General features: G+C 35.4%; 2 protein-coding genes across 3 annotated transcripts; both read left to right on the forward strand.

Annotated features, from left to right (window-relative positions):
* Positions 1 to 5,130: 5,130 nt before the first annotated feature.
* LOC141657346 (RPM1-interacting protein 4-like) lies at positions 5,131 to 9,462 on the forward strand. Of its 2 annotated transcripts, none has more exons than XM_074464541.1 (5): positions 5,131 to 5,350; positions 6,803 to 6,904; positions 7,071 to 7,430; positions 8,090 to 8,281; positions 9,020 to 9,462. In XM_074464541.1, the coding sequence occupies exons 1-5, from the start codon at positions 5,345 to 5,347 to the stop codon at positions 9,050 to 9,052; spliced, it is 693 nt and encodes a 230-aa protein (XP_074320642.1). In that variant the 5' UTR covers positions 5,131 to 5,344; the 3' UTR covers positions 9,053 to 9,462. The 2 variants fall into 2 exon arrangements, with proteins under 2 accessions (XP_074320642.1, XP_074320643.1); XM_074464542.1 differs by having other exon boundaries at positions 5,139 to 5,350; positions 6,806 to 6,904.
* A 2,594-nt stretch (positions 9,463 to 12,056) lies between these two features.
* LOC141657344 (uncharacterized) lies at positions 12,057 to 19,008 on the forward strand. Its single transcript, XM_074464539.1, has 12 exons — positions 12,057 to 12,195; positions 12,275 to 12,380; positions 12,473 to 12,536; positions 12,994 to 13,095; positions 13,173 to 13,237; positions 13,692 to 13,790; positions 13,912 to 13,991; positions 14,111 to 14,306; positions 14,966 to 15,021; positions 16,252 to 16,374; positions 16,999 to 17,182; positions 18,158 to 19,008. Exons 1-12 carry the CDS (start codon positions 12,158 to 12,160, stop codon positions 18,260 to 18,262), a joined length of 1,218 nt encoding a protein of 405 aa, XP_074320640.1. The 5' UTR covers positions 12,057 to 12,157; the 3' UTR covers positions 18,263 to 19,008.
* Positions 19,009 to 19,247: the final 239 nt, after the last annotated feature.

Consider the following 19,247-nt stretch of genomic DNA (forward strand, 5'->3'; position numbering starts at 1 on the left):
ATATAGTTTTGTCCGCCTTTACTTTCTCTCTACCAATTCTCCCTCTTTATTTCACAACACGTTATCAGCACGAGTCTTAACCAACTGAGCAAAACGAAACTAGTAATCTTAATAATTTGTTTATACTTCATATATTATTAAGATCTGATAATGATAATCTAAAGGTTCATATCAAATCTAATTACTACCCTAATTAAGTGGGTCTGTAAGCCAATATCGAATGTTGGGTTGTATTTCATTGATATCTTTGGTTTTTGAAATAATTCAATGGTATTGAAAGAAGAACTAGTGGAGCATGTATTAATCACATTGTGTTCCACTTGAGGTTTGTTTAAATCTCAATCGTGTTCTCAAGTCTCAAGATCGGATCAGGTATGTCTACGTTCTTGCATTTATACGATGAAAACTACTTGTATTAACTATTAACTCACTCTCAAATTAAAATAATTAAGTTTTCAGACGTTAATTATCATCAAAAAAAAAAAAAAATTTATTTTTAATTACGTATTGGTTTTATTAATCGTTATTACATTCTCGTTGAGAAAGGACATATATATCATACAATATTTGGACCTGAAGTTCCAACAGATTTATTTTACAAAGATGAGGAGATATGTCCATATTACTTATAACTTTGGCCAGAAGTTCAAAGTTTTGAAGGTGTGTAATAATTTAACACCGTCTCATCAATACAATATATTCATATTGTATAAGTAAAAGTGGCCAGAAATCCACGTGTAAATGCTAGTGGCCGAAGTCCGATATATGAATTGTTTAGTTTAAAGCGGTCTTTATGAAAGGCAAATTTATTTGCGAATTAATTCTTGTTCACCTGAAGTTGAATAATATAATGAGATATGAAATTTGATTCTTTCTTTGAAGTGAATGTGACATCTCATAAAGACTCCGTCTGTAGTATAGATCGAGAATATGGCGTTATGATAAGCCTAATGTTGCGGCCTTAATTGAGTCTAATGATGTGGCCTTATTGAGCCAAATTAGTTCATTGAAAGAAATGAAAATATCTCATGAAAAGTCATGTGAGAATATGAAACTCGTATATGCAAGAGTTTGATATGAGAAAGGAAAAATTATTTATGGGTTGAAATTTTGACATTCACACTATGGCTTGGAGTTCACAGTGTTTGCAAATAATGAAACTATGACTCGAAATTCATAGTATTTACATATACAGATTTATGATCTGAAGTTCATAATATTTACAGATATTAAAAATATGGCCTAAAGTAAATATTGATACAAATTATGACATAGAGTCTCGAATTCTAACATTAGTAAGCATTCAAACTGTTACTATCTCGACTGGTACGGTATACTTGAATTACTATTATACTCTATTGAGGTTCTATCAGCTCAATACTCTATGTATGTTATATCTATGTGGTAATGTGGTATGCTATCTCTATGTGATTGTTTATTAAAATTATCTTTGATAAAAATTATTACGTTTAAATATCAGTGTATCCGTATGTCCATATGCAATTTAAATTCTCTGATATTATTTCGTGATAATCTGTTTATAATTGGACACATACGGACTCCAAACCCTTTGCGTATAATTTAAATCATCATGTTTTTCGTAATTTTGGTGTACATGCCAAACAAAGACCCTAAAGCAACGTGACTATGCGGCCATAGGTTAGGTGCAATTTGATAACTTCAACTTTAACATATAGTATATTTTATGTAGCCATATGTTCTTGTACATTATAATACAGTAATATACCGCTTTTAAACATTTAATTGTGTTAGAGTTTGATAGTAGCAACTAGCAAGTAAGTAAATTTGATAGAATACACCATAGTATGTCAGTACATAGAGAAAGTTGTGGTATTTTGTTCATGTACTTTGTCAGTAAAGTATGTATGCATAGCCTATCTTAAATTTATCAATATTGATTTATAGTAATGACAAGTAGATTATTCCTCTTGAATTTATTAATATTGATTTATAGTAATGACAAGAAGATTTTTCCTATGATGGTATGAATTATAATTGCTGGCTTGGTTGAACAATAGTTACTCACAAATGTTTTTTTTTATGGTTTAACGTAGATTCATATTTTGGTAATTATTAATCTCCATTATATATATTTATGAAACTATAATTATTGATCTTCTCATATAATAATATATGAAATTACTCAAAGAGTAATATAGTAATGTCCCCTAAAGGAACATTGATGAGTCTTGCCTACATATATGAGACACTTGTTGTGTCTATGTCACATCATTTGTCTAACCGGATAGACAAATCTTAAATTGAGTTTATATGATACATATATTGCTAACCAGAAGATTAGCATGAGAAATATAGTCAACTAAAATGTGGTATGTGATAAGTGATTGACACACATTCTATTCTCATGAAAGATTGCCATAACTGAGAAAGTTGACATGAAATGACTAAGATGTGACAGTTCAGGCCATCCGGGTTCTTATTACATACACCCGTTTTGATAAACCTGAAGTTTATCCTAAGGAAAATATAAGTGCTGTAACTCTCTCGTGTAAATTTATTAAAGGCAAGACATTACACGAAGACTGAGTATATTTAATATTGGAGATCACAGTTTGATTATTATATGGAATCGTTAGTCTCCGAATTGGGCATTGTGATTTAGCACACTTAAAATCCAACTGCATTATATGTTACTCCCCAAAAGATTTTGTTAATGTACAAAAATGCCCATATAAATTCTTATCGGTGATATGAGAAATTAAGGTCTAAGGTGGTTATGGTTTTTACCACCTTAGGGGAGAATGATAAGGAAAAGTTGGTAAAAACAAACAAGTAAATTATCCCCAATGAACTCGAAGTTCGGTGGTTTGTTTTCAATATGAAATACATCAAGTAGAGGTTCATGGAATTAGAAATGATGGTATTCATTTGGTTATGAAGATGTATTATGATACCACTTTTATCACCTTATCAAAATGTGATATGTTACATTAAAATCTATGGTTTAATTATAGACAGTTTAGCCCTATATGTGGTATAGCGAGCTATACATTAGTCATAGAAAAATATGTAATGAAAAATTACATTCTTGCCAAATTGAACAATAAAGCACACGTGAAATATAGTGTGAGAGTCATATCGGTTCACATATTTCTAGTAATAAGAAAATGACAAGTTTGCGAGTTGGTACTCCTATGGAGTAAATAAAGTTGGATGTCCCAGAAGTGGCATAGATATCTGAATGATAATAGATGGCCTATATAGAAAAGAAATGGTACCAAATATATTCAGATATCACTGATTCAGTACTGACAATATCACGAGATGTTGAAATTATATATCGATATATTTAAGGAACCGATATGCATTTGCGCGCGGAATATAATGGACTAGATAATGGGGATCTTATAAATAAGTCCAATTTTATTGTCGACACATAATCAATGATTATGAATGAGCTCATGGACCTGAAGTCCATCCATTGACATGAAGTCAATCAAAATTATGAATATTGGAAAGGAAACTGTATAGTTTGCATTATCGAGTCATTATCATGTGCATATAGAGAGTAAGTTTATCATTGCATATTAGTTTTAATATTTAATTTATTATTATTGCATATTTGTTAGCATATGTCACTTAGAACTTAATTTCATATCATATGCATGCACATGTTTCATAATATATAATTTTGAATGGATAATGATGGAAAGGAGAAATATATTTTACTCCTATGAAGATAGCTCCCTGTAGGAGCCTCTTATAAATGATCATCAATTTTTAATGGTTGATCAATTGAGTTATTGAAAACTCATGATACATAAACCTCTACTATACGATTGAAAGATATCGTGATTAATTCCAAAATGGAACATCAAAACTCCTATAGAGTTTATTTGAAAAGTTATTGTCTCAACTCAAGTTCGAGATATTGAATGAGTTTTTGCTAAGCATGTGAAATTAGTTTATGGTCCGTAAGTATCATAACGATTAGAATAATGTAGTGAAAATCTACAATGGAAAATGTCAATCCATACATATATGGTTTAGCAAAGAAAATCGCTCAAACATATTGGATGAATTATTCAATAATGATCGGATTGATTCTCTTGAAGACAATGAATTCAGGAATGAAAGCTACACTCTTTTTCCCTTCGACTAGGTTTTTTTGTCCCAATGGGTTTTTCCTAACAAGGTTTTTAACGAGGTAGCACTATAAGCGCATTATTACGCTATAGTTTAGTCATGTCATCATGATTGATTGAGATGACAAATTGTTTTAGACATATAATGTTATGTCGTTTATTGAGGAGAAGCTATATCACTATTGCGGAAGTATTAATTGAAATGAAGACCAAGAGTTATTGAAATGACCATATCCAGATTATGATATCCGAAGAAATATGATATTGAAGTTAACAAGAATTTCTATTAATTGAAGATGTCAAGTTTATCAATTACGATGAATTATAGTTTAATTCAACGATGGAGAAGTTACATCAAAGCATGAATCATTTCAAGTTATATCAAGTTATGTAAATCATCGGGGGGAGTAGACACGCCATCAGATTTCTTTTTTTTTCCTTATCCATGGTTTTGTCATTTGGGTTTTCCATGGAAAGGTTTTAACGGCGCCTATTATTATGCGTGTTTGAAGATTATTATGTACTCTTTTCCTTTCTAGCGTTTTTCCCATCGGTTTTTTAGTAAGGTTTTTAACGAGCATACGTATTCAATGATGGACATCCAAGGGGAAGTGTTATGAATATTATTATAATATGGATGTCCATATCTTATAGGATTATAGAATATATCATCTTATGGAAACTCTAGCCATTGCATGTGCCCCTTATAATGGAATAAGAATATAGTTTTGTCTGCCTTACTTTCTCTCTACCAATTCTCCCCTCTTTATTTCACAACAAAATCCTGTTATTATGAATCATGCAGGATACAGCTATATGTTGGTGTTGATTAGGTGTATACAAAGAGTTTACTCAACGCCATAAAATCTTCTTTGGTACCATTAACTTGTGGAAAATCAAGGATTAAGAAAGAAATGAATAGAGAATTGACCAGAATTGACCCCACTAAATACGAGAAATTAAAAACAGGCAGGTGTCACAAACTATATTGGGTCATTGGGTCATTGGGTCAATTGTGTTTGTACCCTCTCCTCCAAACTCGCTGTCTTCTTTTCATTTCTCCTTCGCTTGTCTCATTCACTTAAATACACTCCAATTACTTTAATTATTTTTTAAAAATAATAATTATTTGAAAAAAATTCATCATCTTCCTGATAAAATAAAGTTTTAAAAAAAAAGTGCAGTTCAGACTTCAGAGGAGGGTGGTATATCCATATATGGCAGTGAGTATACTACTTCACCTATCTATTATTAGTATTCTTTTGTATGATCTTGGTTTGTGTAATTTTTAATTTGTTTATGTGGGTAGTTAATATAATTGGATGATTTTGCTAAATTTGGAGGCTGGGTCTGAATCTTTTGTGGGCTTTGAATTCAGTTATCTATGCTTTATGCTATTTTTGGTGGGCAGTAATTAATGGAAAATGATGAGGTTGGATAAAATTTAGTGAGATTTTAGTAGTGATTTAAGTTGTTGGTAAAAATCTATAGGTTAAAAGTTAAAATTATCAGTCTTTAGGATCGAATAGTTAGATTTATATGGCGTCCTGATTTTATAAAACGATTTTGGGACTCCAACCATCAGCTTAAACTTTTGGCTAGGATGGTTTCTTGACCTATACCTTGATCATATTATTCAGTGACCAAAGTTTTAGCATTACAATTGTGATCTGAGATCTTTTTTGATGTCTGGTTGTCTGATTATACTATCACTCTAGGATAAATTATACTGTATGTTGCAAATTTTGGTTTGTACATGAGGACTGTGTTAAGGATTTATTAAGGATATCTCTTCGAAGTCCGAGAATAGCTTGTTTGGTCTGCTTGCTTAAAACTCTGTGGTGGGCGGAAGTAAGGAATTTGATCTCATGATAAGTTTATCATGAGACCGGTCGGATGATGGGATAGTTACTCGTGGGCTAGTGAGTATATGGCTAGGGTACTTAGTTTCATGGGTTGTTGATCTCATTTCATACTAATATGAGACCGTCTTTTAAGAGACTAAGGATGTGTTTGGATATCTTTTGAGGAGAGAAGGGGAGGGGAGGGGGGTTGAACGGAGGGAAGGGGAACCGGGACAAAGGTCTCCTCCTTTCCCTATCGTTCTGTCCATCAAAACCTAATGGAGAAGTTTACGTGCGCATTGTCTTCTATCGGAAATGTTATTGTCAAGGTTGTGGAAGTTAACTACTACTCCGCTCTAACAGTAACGATATGGTATAGTTCAAGAACATCTAGGAATCACCCTATATATTTCTTTTATGTATAGAGGATTTCAAATGAGAATTTGTGTTGTTTTTGGTATTAGTAGCTCATTGATGTACTCTGTTGGACCAAATACGTAGTATGTTTGTTGTTGCAGATATAGGAAAGGACTAAAATATACGTAGTATTAGATAGTTATGCATTTCTTTGTAGTAGAGGAGCATATTAGGTGTTAGTGCTTGTTTGGATGGAAAGACTTGGAGGGAAAGTAAGGGTAGAGAAAGGGAAGGGGACATATACTCTTGTTTGATTTGTAAAATGTGTTGGGAGGGAAATGGAGAGATCCATTTTCGTTCCTACATGGCATATTAAGATCCATTTTTTTAAGCTTAAGGATTCTAATCTAATCATAATCTATTTCTTTTAAAGTTTTGAGCTTATATGTCTGACTAGTGAATTTAATCCTGCAGCAGCGACCCAATTTGCCGCAATTTGGGAATTGGGACACAGAAGAAAACATCTCGTACACGACATATTTTGAAAATGCAAGGAGGGGCTCATCTAGTGAAAAGGTGGTTTTTTTTTTTTTTTTTTTTTTCCCTTCCGTTTTTTCAATTTAGTATACGAAAACTCCTAATTCAGACAATGGCAATTTTTACACACTAGAATTCCATTTGGAATGGCGGTTGTAACGAATCTAAATAGCTATTCTGATAATCCAATATGATACCCAAGCAGGAGACACAAAGGGGAGCAGAGGCAGTCAGGACAAAGCATGAGCGTAAGGTAAGCCAAGAAGATGTTGAATTACGGAAGCATACCGACGGAGGACGTCGAACTTCTAGGGATTTAAATTATCAGCAATCTAGTGGGATCGGCAGCAATACTCCCAAGAGGGGTGTAAGGCCAAATGGAGGTAGTGTACGCAGTGCGGATCAGTCCCCACTGCATCCTCATTACCAGGCTAAGATTGCCTCCAAAGGAAGTTCTATGTCTTCTCCTTCTAGGGAAAGGAAAACTTCTGAAGGAACTTTAAGTTTGGCTCCCTTGACTCCTGGGAGATCCCGTTTGAGATCTGTAGCTCGAGGCAATGAAACTGTAATCAATCTCGCTAATCTTTTTCTATTTTGTTACTGCAGAAGTATATTGAAATTATAGTAGTCGCCTATATACATCTGATGGCCCTGTCAGTCCAAAATAAGGTTGCTGATAAGGTGAAGCTATAACAATTAGACTGATATGTTAATGTCGGTTTCGGTTTGTTAAGTCATGGAGTGCTGGTGGTGCTAAAGACTTGGGGCCGAAACATGTAACGTCAAAACTGCACTTGTGGCTCCCTTAACACCAAACAAAAAAACAATTATACTTGTAAAATTGTGGACGATCAATTTAATAACTGCCAGTTCAAATCTATCTCCCTTTAAAAGTCCGCAATGGCTAGCTGTTTTCATCTGTTTTTGTTGTTGGTTTTGCTTATTAGCACTTTTGTTATCCGTTCTTTTGTTTCCTGCTTTTTTATGCTCATTTGTAGACCTTAAGTTTTGACCTGATCTTCCATAGTGATGTGCTTGCTAGCCCAATATGGAATCTTTCTCCTTCTAACACTTGGTCGATTTGAATTACAAGCTGTAGTTTGTGGCCAAACCCTTTAATTTAACATGAATACTTCTATAAAGCACATATCTTAAATATTATGTTAAATGTAAAAACGATCTCTACAAGACACTCACAGTTACTTTGCTTTTGCAATATGGCAGCCTGAGCGAGGTACTGCAGTTCCCAAGTTTGGGGAATGGGATGAGACTGACCCCTCGTCGGCTGATGGATATTCTCACATCTTCAGCAAAGTGAAAGAGGAAAGGCATGGCAGTGCAGGGAATGCACCAGGTGGAGCAACTCAGACCCAACATTCCAATGGCCAAAAGCGACTTAAAAGTAAAGATTCCAAGGTATGAGGATTTTTCCTAGCAACACTCTTTTTTATATCTAAAGTGAAGTGCTCATCGCCTATGTTACTCCGAGTTTTCTTACTCTCTCACATACTCGTGTCCGACACTCGACAGTTGGACATGAGTATGACACCTGGGCACCTCATGTTAAGCCAAAATGTGTGGACTTTTTAAAAGAAAAAATAGCTGAGTCAGACACTTAAACACACGAGGCTGAATAACACAGGTCGTCGTGGTCTTACATCTGGCTATGATAATCTGTGTTAAACAAATGTGGGCACAAGTGTCGGATACGTGTACTTATGGAAGTGTTAGACTCGCCATGAGTCAGTTTCTGAGGGACTGTATGGAGACACATTCTTGATAAAACTCTATTTAAAAATTGGTAGTATTATGGCCTTTTTAGAGAGAGAGAGAGAGAGAGAGAGTTTTCATTGTCAAAAATTGTACGAAAAACTTCATGCGCACCATATCTTGCTGTGTTTCTCTCTTTGAGTGTGCATCTTCGTGTGCGCTATGATAAGCGTCAGATTGGTCAGGTCAGGTATGACCATCCTTGAGTGTCGTGTTGATTTGAGCGAGACTCGGCCCTTTTTCTAGTAGCAGATATCCGGGTATGGCACTCAAAGTGAAGAGTCAAGGTAGTGCGCGTGATAACAGATTGTAGTTGCTAATGATCCAAATTGGGGAACTGCAAATGTACCCGTTCTAACCGTTTATCCTGACCGTAATGTACAGGGCTGTTGCTGCTTTCCTTGGGGTGGAAACTGATAACAAATGCGAACTCATCCACCTAAGGTGGTTAGTTTGTTATTTTGTATAGGATTATATACGTTGTTTCGTTTTATTTATACCCAAATTATTTCAGAGGGAGTTGTATTTGATTGATTTATTGGTGTGATATACCTGGCTTGTTGTCACGCCTTAGCCGAATTACCTGTAATACCCTCGTTATTTAGTCGTGTCGCTCGTGGACTGGATACTTAATGCTGGGTCTTAGCCTAGCTGGGGCAGAGAGCAGAGTGGTCATTGTTACGGTGAGTTCATGTAGTCTGTAGCTTATTGCAGACCACACAATAACATCGTATGAAGCAGTTGAAATATGGTTATAATTTTATTGTATCAATTGAAATTGAAATGCCGAGTTGAATTGCATTGGTTGATTGGTTGATGTGTGAAAATGCAACTACATTATCGTACCGTTGTGGGCGTTGTCCTATTTTTGAGCAATTCAGATTGATTATTATTGTTGAAAATTAACCGTTACCGGTGTAACAGCTCATTTTAAAGCCAAAGAATGTAAACTTGTAGCTCCATTGTGAAGACAGAGTAAAATCAAAATACTGCAATTTTTGGTGGTAAATGTACGAAAAATTGTTTATTGATTGTGCTATAATGGAACTCATACGAACTTCTGGTAGTGTTAGTTAGCTATGGATGATGACGCTAATTAATACAAATCCTGTTGTAATAGCAATAGTATAGGCCCCGTGCAATGTATGTATGGTATTTATAGAGTTTTCATATTTAAGTTTGAGTATTTGGAGGCAAAATTTCTGAGAATTCTTCTTCTCTTAGTAAATAGGAGATGTTTTGCAAAACGACTAATCAATGTACGCTTTTACTCTACCTTCTCTAAATAAACGCCTACAATGCTACAATGGTTAACATATAACCTACTACTCCTAGTCCCTCAGTCCCAGTCTATAGTTCGTACATAAACTATTCACTGGGACACAGGAAATAACTTAAAATTGGCACGTGAGATTTTTAGCTAAAACAATTTCTAGCTACAAACTGCATTAAGAGTTTAGACAATTTAGCACTCCATACTAGTTTGGATAGACCCACACATAAATTATAGTATAAGACCGTTTTACACTATGACATAGTGTGATAATTAAATTCTTTTTTTACAGAAATGAACGGACATACGTTATCAATAAGTCTCTCCTAGAGCGTCGTTTTAAGATTAAAACAGGTCAAGTAATTTACCGCTTGTATCGATAAGACAAGTCTTTTGGTGATATATAAGCATTTTGTTTTTGTCTTATATACAAATTGTATGCTGTTTGATCTAGGGCTGAGCAAAAAATCCGATTATCCAAACTGATCCGATATCCGATCCGAATTTTTGGATATCCGATCCGAAAGTTAAGTTTGGTTTGATATATGATCCGAAATCTTTGGTTTTGGTTTGGATATGGATATTAAAATTAAAATATTTGGATATCCGATCTGATCCGAACTATAGTTTTATAGTATAATTTCGATAAAATAAAATTCTATTTGATATAACAACTTAATTAATGTTTAAAATATTAGAGAAATATCTAGGTGGTACTTAAATTTTATAGCGAGAACATTGGATTAAGGATACGAAAGAAAATCATCATGTAAAACTATGAATATAATCGTGTTTCAAACTTAATTTTAAAGTAAATTCAAAAGTATGGATATCCGATGGATATCCACATCCGATCCGATTATTTTGGATACCCGAACATTGGATATCCGAGACATTTGGTTTGGATATTGGATATCTAACTTCAGGATTTCTAATATGGATATCTGATCCGAACTAGTACTTTGGATCAAATACCCGATCCGTACTCTGCCCTAGTTTGATCCATCTTGAACTTACCACGAATAATGTCGTCTTAAATTGAGAGCTAACTTGAATTTATTATTTTGTTTGACAACAACTCTCCTATAAGACCGTCTTATAACATATGACTGGCCCAAAAGGAGAATAGCTCATAAATAACATGTAATTTTATGTATATTTGCACTTTATCTTGACAATCTGATATCTTATAATCAATACCGACATATTTAAAGGGTCATGCTCATTCATGGACATGATTTACTCAATCATGGACATAATTGACTAATTTACCCTCCCCATTTCAACACCCACATATTTCAATTTTATTTTCTCAATCCAATTATTTATTCAACCTACTCCCACCACCTGTGAACCACCCCTGCCACCACCATCTAACCACCACCCGTACCTCCATTAACCCTCCAGTGCGGCCGTCGCCCATAACTCGCCCTACCCCATCCGCCTAGACCCGTCCATTCCTCCACCGCCTGCGTTTCCTCCCTCACCCAATCCGAGACCACTTTTGATGCTGCCCACCACCGTCGACAATCACCGCACGACCGCCGTCGAGCCTGTCCACTACCGCACACCAATACCCCGTCCCCTGCAACTAGCCTCCCCCATCTCGCTCCATCTTGCCTCAACCACAATTGGGAAATAAACCCATAATTGGGAAATAAACCCTAATTGAAAAACAAGTTTATTAATTCAAAGGAGCAAATAATTCATGTAACTTGTTTAACAAAATTGAATATTGCTATGTTTGATAAGTGGATTGAAACTCGTAATTGGAAATTTGGGACCAATTTCATCAAGTTTTAGAAGGAGACAGAGAGAGAGAGTTTTTAGATTTTTTTTTCATTGGAAGGGTAATGTATGGAAAGAATATGAAAAAATGCCCATGATTGAGTAAAACTCGTACATGAATAAGCAATGACGTATTTAAATGTACAAGTTATCAAAATAAATTACTGGGTTTTCAAAATAAAATATTTTTGTACAACTATATTCACTAATTTACCCGGACTTTGTGTTATTGAGCGGATCTTAGGTATAAAATGGTCTTACAATTTACTCCCTCCTATTCACCATTTTCTTCCCTATTTCCTTATTCGGATTATTCGGGTTTTCTTCCCTACAACAATCCAAATTTTTTTGAAAATATAAAATCTGGGTTTATTTAAAGAAGACGACTGAAACTCAGAAATTGAATGGCGGTGGAAACACCATACTACTGTTCCACTGGAAAATTGTGAGAGAGAACGAAAATGGCTTCCCAAAATCTCGACCTCCAAACTCTTCGCAGGTATACACACACACACTCTCTCTCTCTCTGTTGCATTCTTCGTCGCTGCATTTCTCCTTTTAATTTCTGTATTTCGCAGTAAAATTGCCGAATTTACCGACTTTCTCTCTAATCCCGCCCATCATTCCTTGTTATCTTCTTCTGATTCCGACAAGCTTCTTCAAGATTTCGTTGTTGCTTTCGAGGTTTTCTCCCCAATCTTTGCTTTTTTTTTTGAATTTTTTTTTTTTTAAAAAATTTATTTGATTTTCAGTCGCATATATGTAAAATTCTGCAGCCAAAAGCAAACCAGATTGTCGCGGACCACGCTGATGTCGCTAATTTCAATGATGATGATCTAGGTGAGCACCTCTTTAATTGTCATGATTAGTTGTATCAAGTAAATTTGGAAGTTTCTATGAGTTGTTCACTAGTTTGCATACTTTCGGTTTCAAGTTGTAATTTTCGGGACTTTTACGATGAAATTTAGGTAGGGAGGCCTAATTTTGTTGTAAAGTTAAGCGGATTGGAGCGTGGTTGAGTTATATAGAGATTGAAGGAGTGAAATTGAACTCAATCTGAATATAATTCAAACGCATTTTCAGTAAGGTTAACATTAGAGTACTGAGCTACTGCAGTAATAAGTAATGCAATCAACTCCATTCAAGGTGAATTGATGGTACTATTGCTGTAGATGAGATGAAAAAAGCTTATACAATTTCGGTAGCAAGTTTAATTAGTTTTGTTGCTTTTGTTCGTACCTCTACAGTTGATGCTACCTTTGGAATGCAAAGGTTTAAACCCTAGTTATATGTGTAGATGCATATATGGATCGCTTGAGAGCTGAGCTCGAGGAAACAGAAGCTGAAAGTGCTTCCATGGGTCAAGAGATTGATGAACTTGCTCAGTCATATGTGGAAGGTGCGCTTTTTACCGTTTATCTGTCTCTCTAAGCATTTTTCAAAGGTTAACAGATTAGAGAGTTTTTATAATGTCAGGTACTTGCCGATTGGAAAGCAATCTTCAATCCTTACGGCATGTTGTGGATTGTGCTGAATCGAAGGTCAATGATCAACCTTTTTATTATTGAATGAACAACATTACAAGGTTTCGGGAGGCTTATTGCATGTTATGTGACCTAAATACTTTTGCTAAAATTTCCTTGTCAGCACATGTTACAAGCATTATTTTTTCTTAAACCTTATTACTTATTTTTAACCTTCCATATCATCTTATATTGTCATGCTTTCACAAAAAAGTGGTGGATCACCATTGAGTTGGTGAAATGATGACTACAAATTTTGAAGCTTTCTATCTTGAATATTCAATTTATATGTATGGATCATGCTAATGTGAAACATGTTTTCCTGTGATATTGCCCGATATTGATACTACCTTAAGAGCACTGAACTATATGATCGAGACTATATTGTCGAATACTTCCTATCTTTTTTTTCTTATGCATGACCTGCTACATGTAATTGATTATCGGTCCTCATACATTAAGTTGGATACAGGTATCTTGGCAAGCGGAAGCAGGAGAACAAGTTGGAAAACATTTGGAAAATGATGGATATCATAAATTTGCAAAGCCACAACACGTGGATTCGTTCGAGGTTAATCTTTTATGATTTTATTATGATATTCTTTGCAATGATCTAGATAATTCGACTTAGTTTTCATTCAATAGTTTATATCATTGTCTTCAAGTAGGCTGAGTTCCCTCTTCTCTTTCAGATATCAAAGCTGAAATATCAAATTGAAATGAATGAAGTGACATTGAAGTCATTTCAAGAACTTGACCTTGAGCTGAAGAGGTAACTCGAACAACATTTATTTCATTAGAGTCAGCAACTGTTTTTCCTTACCTTTTCAAGTATACTAGTCTGAAGTTGGTCAAGCATTTACGGTTAGGGCATATGTAATTTATATGTAGGGTTGAGGCTATTGAGAAGATTAATGAAGCATTGACTGGTTTGAAGGTAATTGATGTCGAAGGAAACACCGTTAGGCTGTCTCTAACGACATACATCCCATATGTTGAAGTGTTGATGTCTACCAAACCATCTGAAGTGAACCATGAATTGCTAATAGAGGTGTTGAATGGAACTATGGAGATAAAGCGTGTAGAGGTATATCTTTAAATCATTTCAGTCCTTTTTCCAAACCTGGTTTAGAAATCTAACAAGTGAGTGCAAGATTATTAATCTTTTGAATGCATGAGGGAGTGCGATACTTTGTCATCGAGATTCTGTGTGTGCATCTTCTGTTTATAGAGTTCTCGCATGGTTTTATCAGGGTTGATAAATCGACAATTATGACTTGTTATTAGATGCTAGCTATTTAGTTTATAACCACCTGCCTTGTGTAGCAACTGTTTCTTTGATGGCTAAGTCATCTCAACCCCAGGTGTTTATGCGAAACAAACTCAAACGAAATGGTTGACAGAAAACAGGATCAAGGCATGAAATACGCTAGGGATGCCCTCTAAACCTGGAAATGTCACGCCATCATTAGCATACTCAATAGGTTACTGGTTGGAACAGTAGCTGGCATTTTAATTAATTTGTTTAGCATTGTGTATGCATGCTCAATGTTTTTCTTCTCAACTATTTGATCCTTACAGTAGGCTTGTTTGACTCGTTGCTCTACTCACCATATTGTTAGTTGGTCATTTAAGGATATTTTCTCCTATTTATTTAATCTGTAATTGAGATGCTTGAATGAGTAGAATTATCATTCTGATTCTGTCAACTGCCTACAAGAATTACATGTAGTTCTGCATTTGCAGATTTTTCCAGATGACGTTTACATTGGGGAAATTGTTGAAGCTGCAAATACCTTCAGGTCTGTCTTTCAGCTATTTTTCTTCTCTCCGATGCTATTTAATTTTCTCTTGGGGGCCTACTATGACGTTATATGTGGGATTAAGTCATGCTAAGGGAAATGCATTCTCTTTGCGCCTAGCGCATTTTCTATCTAAGATTTTGAGATCACCCTTTTGACTGTCTTGATCTCTCTATTGTGGATTTTACTTACAATTTGATAAAATCTTCCGTGTGAGCCATATAAAATTGTAAAAATTATATAACAGAAAAAATCAAATTGATATTGTCTTAAAGAGGACGGATTTATGAGTTAGACCTTACAATATTGACTTGATCTGAATTGACCCAGCCCGGTCCGACCTGTGCAAGTACTCAAGCACACGAACCCGAATATGGCTAGAAACCCAATTGGACTCGAAGTTTTATGTCCCTTATTGATCCTTGTCTCTACATCAGAAGGGTTTGTTTGGATGGAGGGAATTGGAGAGGTAAGAGAGAGAGGGAATTGGAAGGACAAATTCTCTTGTTTGGTTACCAAATAGGGTAGGAGGGAAATGGAGGGAAAAAAAAATGGACGTATTCATTTCCCTTTCCCAAGACAAATCAAAATTCCTCAAACGTAGGAAAGATTTGGAGGAAAAGCTACCTACCCATCTCCCCTCCCTTTCCCTTCCTTCCACCCCCTCCCCTCCCCTTCCCTCCTCAAATGCTATTAACCACACTCTAGATGTCCAGATAATAACTCACCCAACCATACTCGGACACGAAATAACTGATCCGACTTGAATACAAACATACTAGAAATGATCTGTACCCAAACCTCCCTGACCCGTACTCGTCCTAAATGAGCCATTGACCAGGGCTATTTGGAGTGACACATAATACACTTGATCTGTGATATGCACTTGTAAACTCTCATAAGATTAAGGCTCTAAATGGACTCATTGGCTGCTTGCCTCAATTTATTAACGGTTAGATTTTGTAGATTTTGACCTTCCAAAATTCCTTCTACATCTGGATGTGTTGGTCGTTGGGTGATTGTCAAGGATACCAATGAACTGTGAGCATTTCAGAGAGAAATGGTCAAAGCTAGTAGAAAATGGGAAGGAAGAAGTGTTTTATTTTGCATATTCCTTTTGTTTACTTCACATGATTTTGACAATGACATGTTTGCTTCCCAGGATAGGTATATGAGTATATCTAAGCCACTTTGTCTTTTGCTTTAACTTTTTTGTTAACATGGTTGCAGCAAGTTATTTTGGGGTCTCCAGGAGACACGGTCCACGTTGGGATGGTTTTTACAGAAAGTGCAAGATAGAATCGTTATGTGCACTCTAAGACAACTTGTAGTGAAGAACACTAATAACTCAAGGTAACATTTCGATTAATTGTCTTAAAAGTATTTGTTGATCCCAAGCAGAATGTAAAACTCCATCTCCTCTATTTCTTTAATTACTAAATTGGATATTCATTGGCTCACATAGTAGCCAAATTATTTTGGGACTCCGACTTCAATGTTTTATATTTTTGATGTTGGAAAGCTTGGAGCAGTTATATAGTTGTTAATTGGTTCAAGTCTCTGAAGACTATATTACTCAGTCTGGGCAAACATGGCATAAATATTCTACTCGTGTGTGGAATTTGTGTAAGGACCTGTATCTCCGACTTATCCTCTTCCCCATATTCTTTATCAGCTCTTTTGTCAAGCAACCTTATTAAAGCAATTGGAGAACAAAAAATTCTAGCAGGGTCTACTTTTATCCTTATTGTTTGTGTGTGTTTGAAGGGTAGTGTTGGTTTACTGTATTTCCTTTCCAGATATTCTATTTTTGAAATCTGGAGGAATTTCTTACAGATATTATTGAAATGGGTTGATTATGGCTTAATGAAAATGTCAGAAATTAAGACTCTGCGATATTTCATTATAAAACAGCACATAGTTAGTTGTCTCAAATTTCTTTTCTGTGATGCTCATGTACTTCAACTTTAATTGTAGGCACTCCTTTGAGTACTTGGATAAGGATGAGACAGTTATAGCTCACATGACTGGGGGAGCTGATGCATATTTAAAGCCATCCCAGGGTTGGCCCCTGTCCGGTTCTGAATTGAAGTTAGTTTCTCTTAGGAGTTCTGATCAAAATGCAAAAGAAATTTCTTTGAGTTTGCTCTCCAAAGTAGAGGTAAGTACATCTTCTGTTTGTTTATCTTTTCTTTTTCCTGACATGGAGTTGGGTATTATTTGGTTGTCCTTATAAATGTCTTGCAGCTGTTTGTATTGATGTAAAAGCTTCTTGGTTTAGTTGACATGAATATAATATATGTGGTAACCTTGATATCAAGTGAAACTACCTGAGTCGGGTGTAGAACTATTATTCTTGTTTGACCCCTAGCTTTCATCAATTTCTTCTATCCATTTTCAGTGGAGCCATATATTTGTTGTTCTTTCGGCTTTGTATTTGCCTAAATCAAAATGGCCTTTCGATCTTCTATGTCTCCCTTTTCATAAAGAATTAGATAGTCCACTGATTTGGGGCTACGGCCTAGGGGTTAATTAGGGACTTCTAAGTCATTGCAGGAGAAATATTGTGCAACAAATAAATTTCGCACCGAAAAATAAATTTGCTAATTCTTGTAGCTACCACCTACTGGTGATCGTAGTAATAAAATTTCTATATTTGTCTATATATGCTTGCTCTCTATACGTTGAGTTCCTCCTTAGATCCACACTGGAATGTGAAAATTTTCTCTAGAGTTCAATTTGCTAATCTTATATGAATGGTACAGTACTCCATTCATTCCAAAATGTAATTTGCACTCAACATGTTCTGAAAAGTGTGAACAACCTACTACAATAGAGGGGACATCTAGTATTTTGTACGATCCAGGTTCTTATAACGTTGGCCGCTATGTGACTGTGTCCTACATTGACAGTTATATAGAAATCTTGCTGTATTTGTGTATAAAGATCCCCACTAGAACTAGTGACTGAACTTTAAGTTTCTGTTGAGCTCCGGAGTAAAAATTTGTATATAAAATGAAGGTGAAATGTTTCTTTTTTTATACTCTGGTTTAGTTTTAAATGCTTCTTGCATGGCCCTTAGCTCATCCACATACCATGCTTGACTTTTATGTCAAATGCTCTCATGGTCATGCAGGAGGTGGCCAATTCCTTAGATTTTGACACACGAAAAAGCATAACAAAATTTGTCGATGGCATTGAAGAAATACTTTTGGAGAAAATGCGTCGAGAAGTCCATTGATTTTTTTCCAACTGCATTCAGTGATTTGACGAAACGAATGTTGGGCAATTCGGGTAACTGCAAAGTGCCAAGGCTTATCTGGTTCCCCTCTTCTCTTTTCAGATTCGTGCCATCTTTGGGTTTTCCCTTTCATATGATTTTTATTGCTCAGTTCAAAACTATATCTCAATTTGTGACTTGGTCCTGGGTTCTAACTATTTGCTGGCTTCAGTCGTGGTTTATGATATGGCTTTTCAGAGAAGACGAAGCTGTCATGTAACATTAATTCCCTTATGTTGTTCGCTAGAGAAGTGTATATGATTTGCATCCTTTAGGAACTATAGGGATTTTTCTAATTGGTTTACAAGCTCGGTTTAGTCGGAATACGAGTTTGGTAGGACCACAAAAGGCAACAACCTTTCTCCCTCCTAAGCTTGTATTGAATCCGAAGCGTATGGTTAAAACCATTACTAGTTGATCTAAGACTCCCAAGTGCTCAAGAATATTGCGACGCCATGGAGTTTTAGCCAGATGTGTTGATCAATTAGAGCTTGAAAAAATGAGGCTAGGGCTTATTTCTTGATACAAGTCAAGTTCTTGTATCATCTCAAGACGAATACGTACTCTGATAGTCTGATTTGTAGGAAGATCGCTGTATTTTTCGTATTTTGTTTGTAATATATTGTACTATTAGTTAAGCGTCTATTCTCGAATATTTATCAAGTTACAGTAATCTGGCAAGTTTGAGCCTTTTAAATTACTTCCAAGTATAACGTGTTTTGTGAGCCTCTAATTACTTCCAAGTAAAACACATGTTTTGTCAATTAACTCGAGCATATGGAGGAGAATAGTGGTGGTGGTGGTGGTGGACTGGTGGCGGAAGATGGAAAAGAGAGAGAGGACAATAATTATATCCGGCTACCTCCCCCTAAGCAATGCATTACGCAGTTATTTAAAGCATGAAATTACAGCAAGATACAATGTCAACTGAAACCTATATCTCGTC

The sequence above is a fragment of the Silene latifolia genome, chromosome 5 (assembly GCF_048544455.1).
Source record: "Silene latifolia isolate original U9 population chromosome 5, ASM4854445v1, whole genome shotgun sequence".
Lineage (NCBI taxonomy): Eukaryota > Viridiplantae > Streptophyta > Magnoliopsida > Caryophyllales > Caryophyllaceae > Silene > Silene latifolia.

Bases quoted from the DNA above. Each gene is read 5' to 3' on its own strand.
- LOC141657346 (XM_074464541.1), top strand. The intron at 7,431-8,089 runs GTAATCAATCTC...GCAATATGGCAG, and splicing joins TAGCTCGAGGCAATGAAACT to CCTGAGCGAGGTACTGCAGT. The intron at 8,282-9,019 runs GTATGAGGATTT...CGTAATGTACAG, and splicing joins TTAAAAGTAAAGATTCCAAG to GGCTGTTGCTGCTTTCCTTG.
- LOC141657344 (XM_074464539.1), top strand. From the start codon at position 12,158: ATGGCTTCCCAAAATCTCGACCTCCAAACTCTTCGCAG. The intron at 16,375-16,998 runs GTAACATTTCGA...CTTTAATTGTAG, and splicing joins AAGAACACTAATAACTCAAG to GCACTCCTTTGAGTACTTGG. The intron at 17,183-18,157 runs GTAAGTACATCT...ATGGTCATGCAG, and splicing joins GTTTGCTCTCCAAAGTAGAG to GAGGTGGCCAATTCCTTAGA.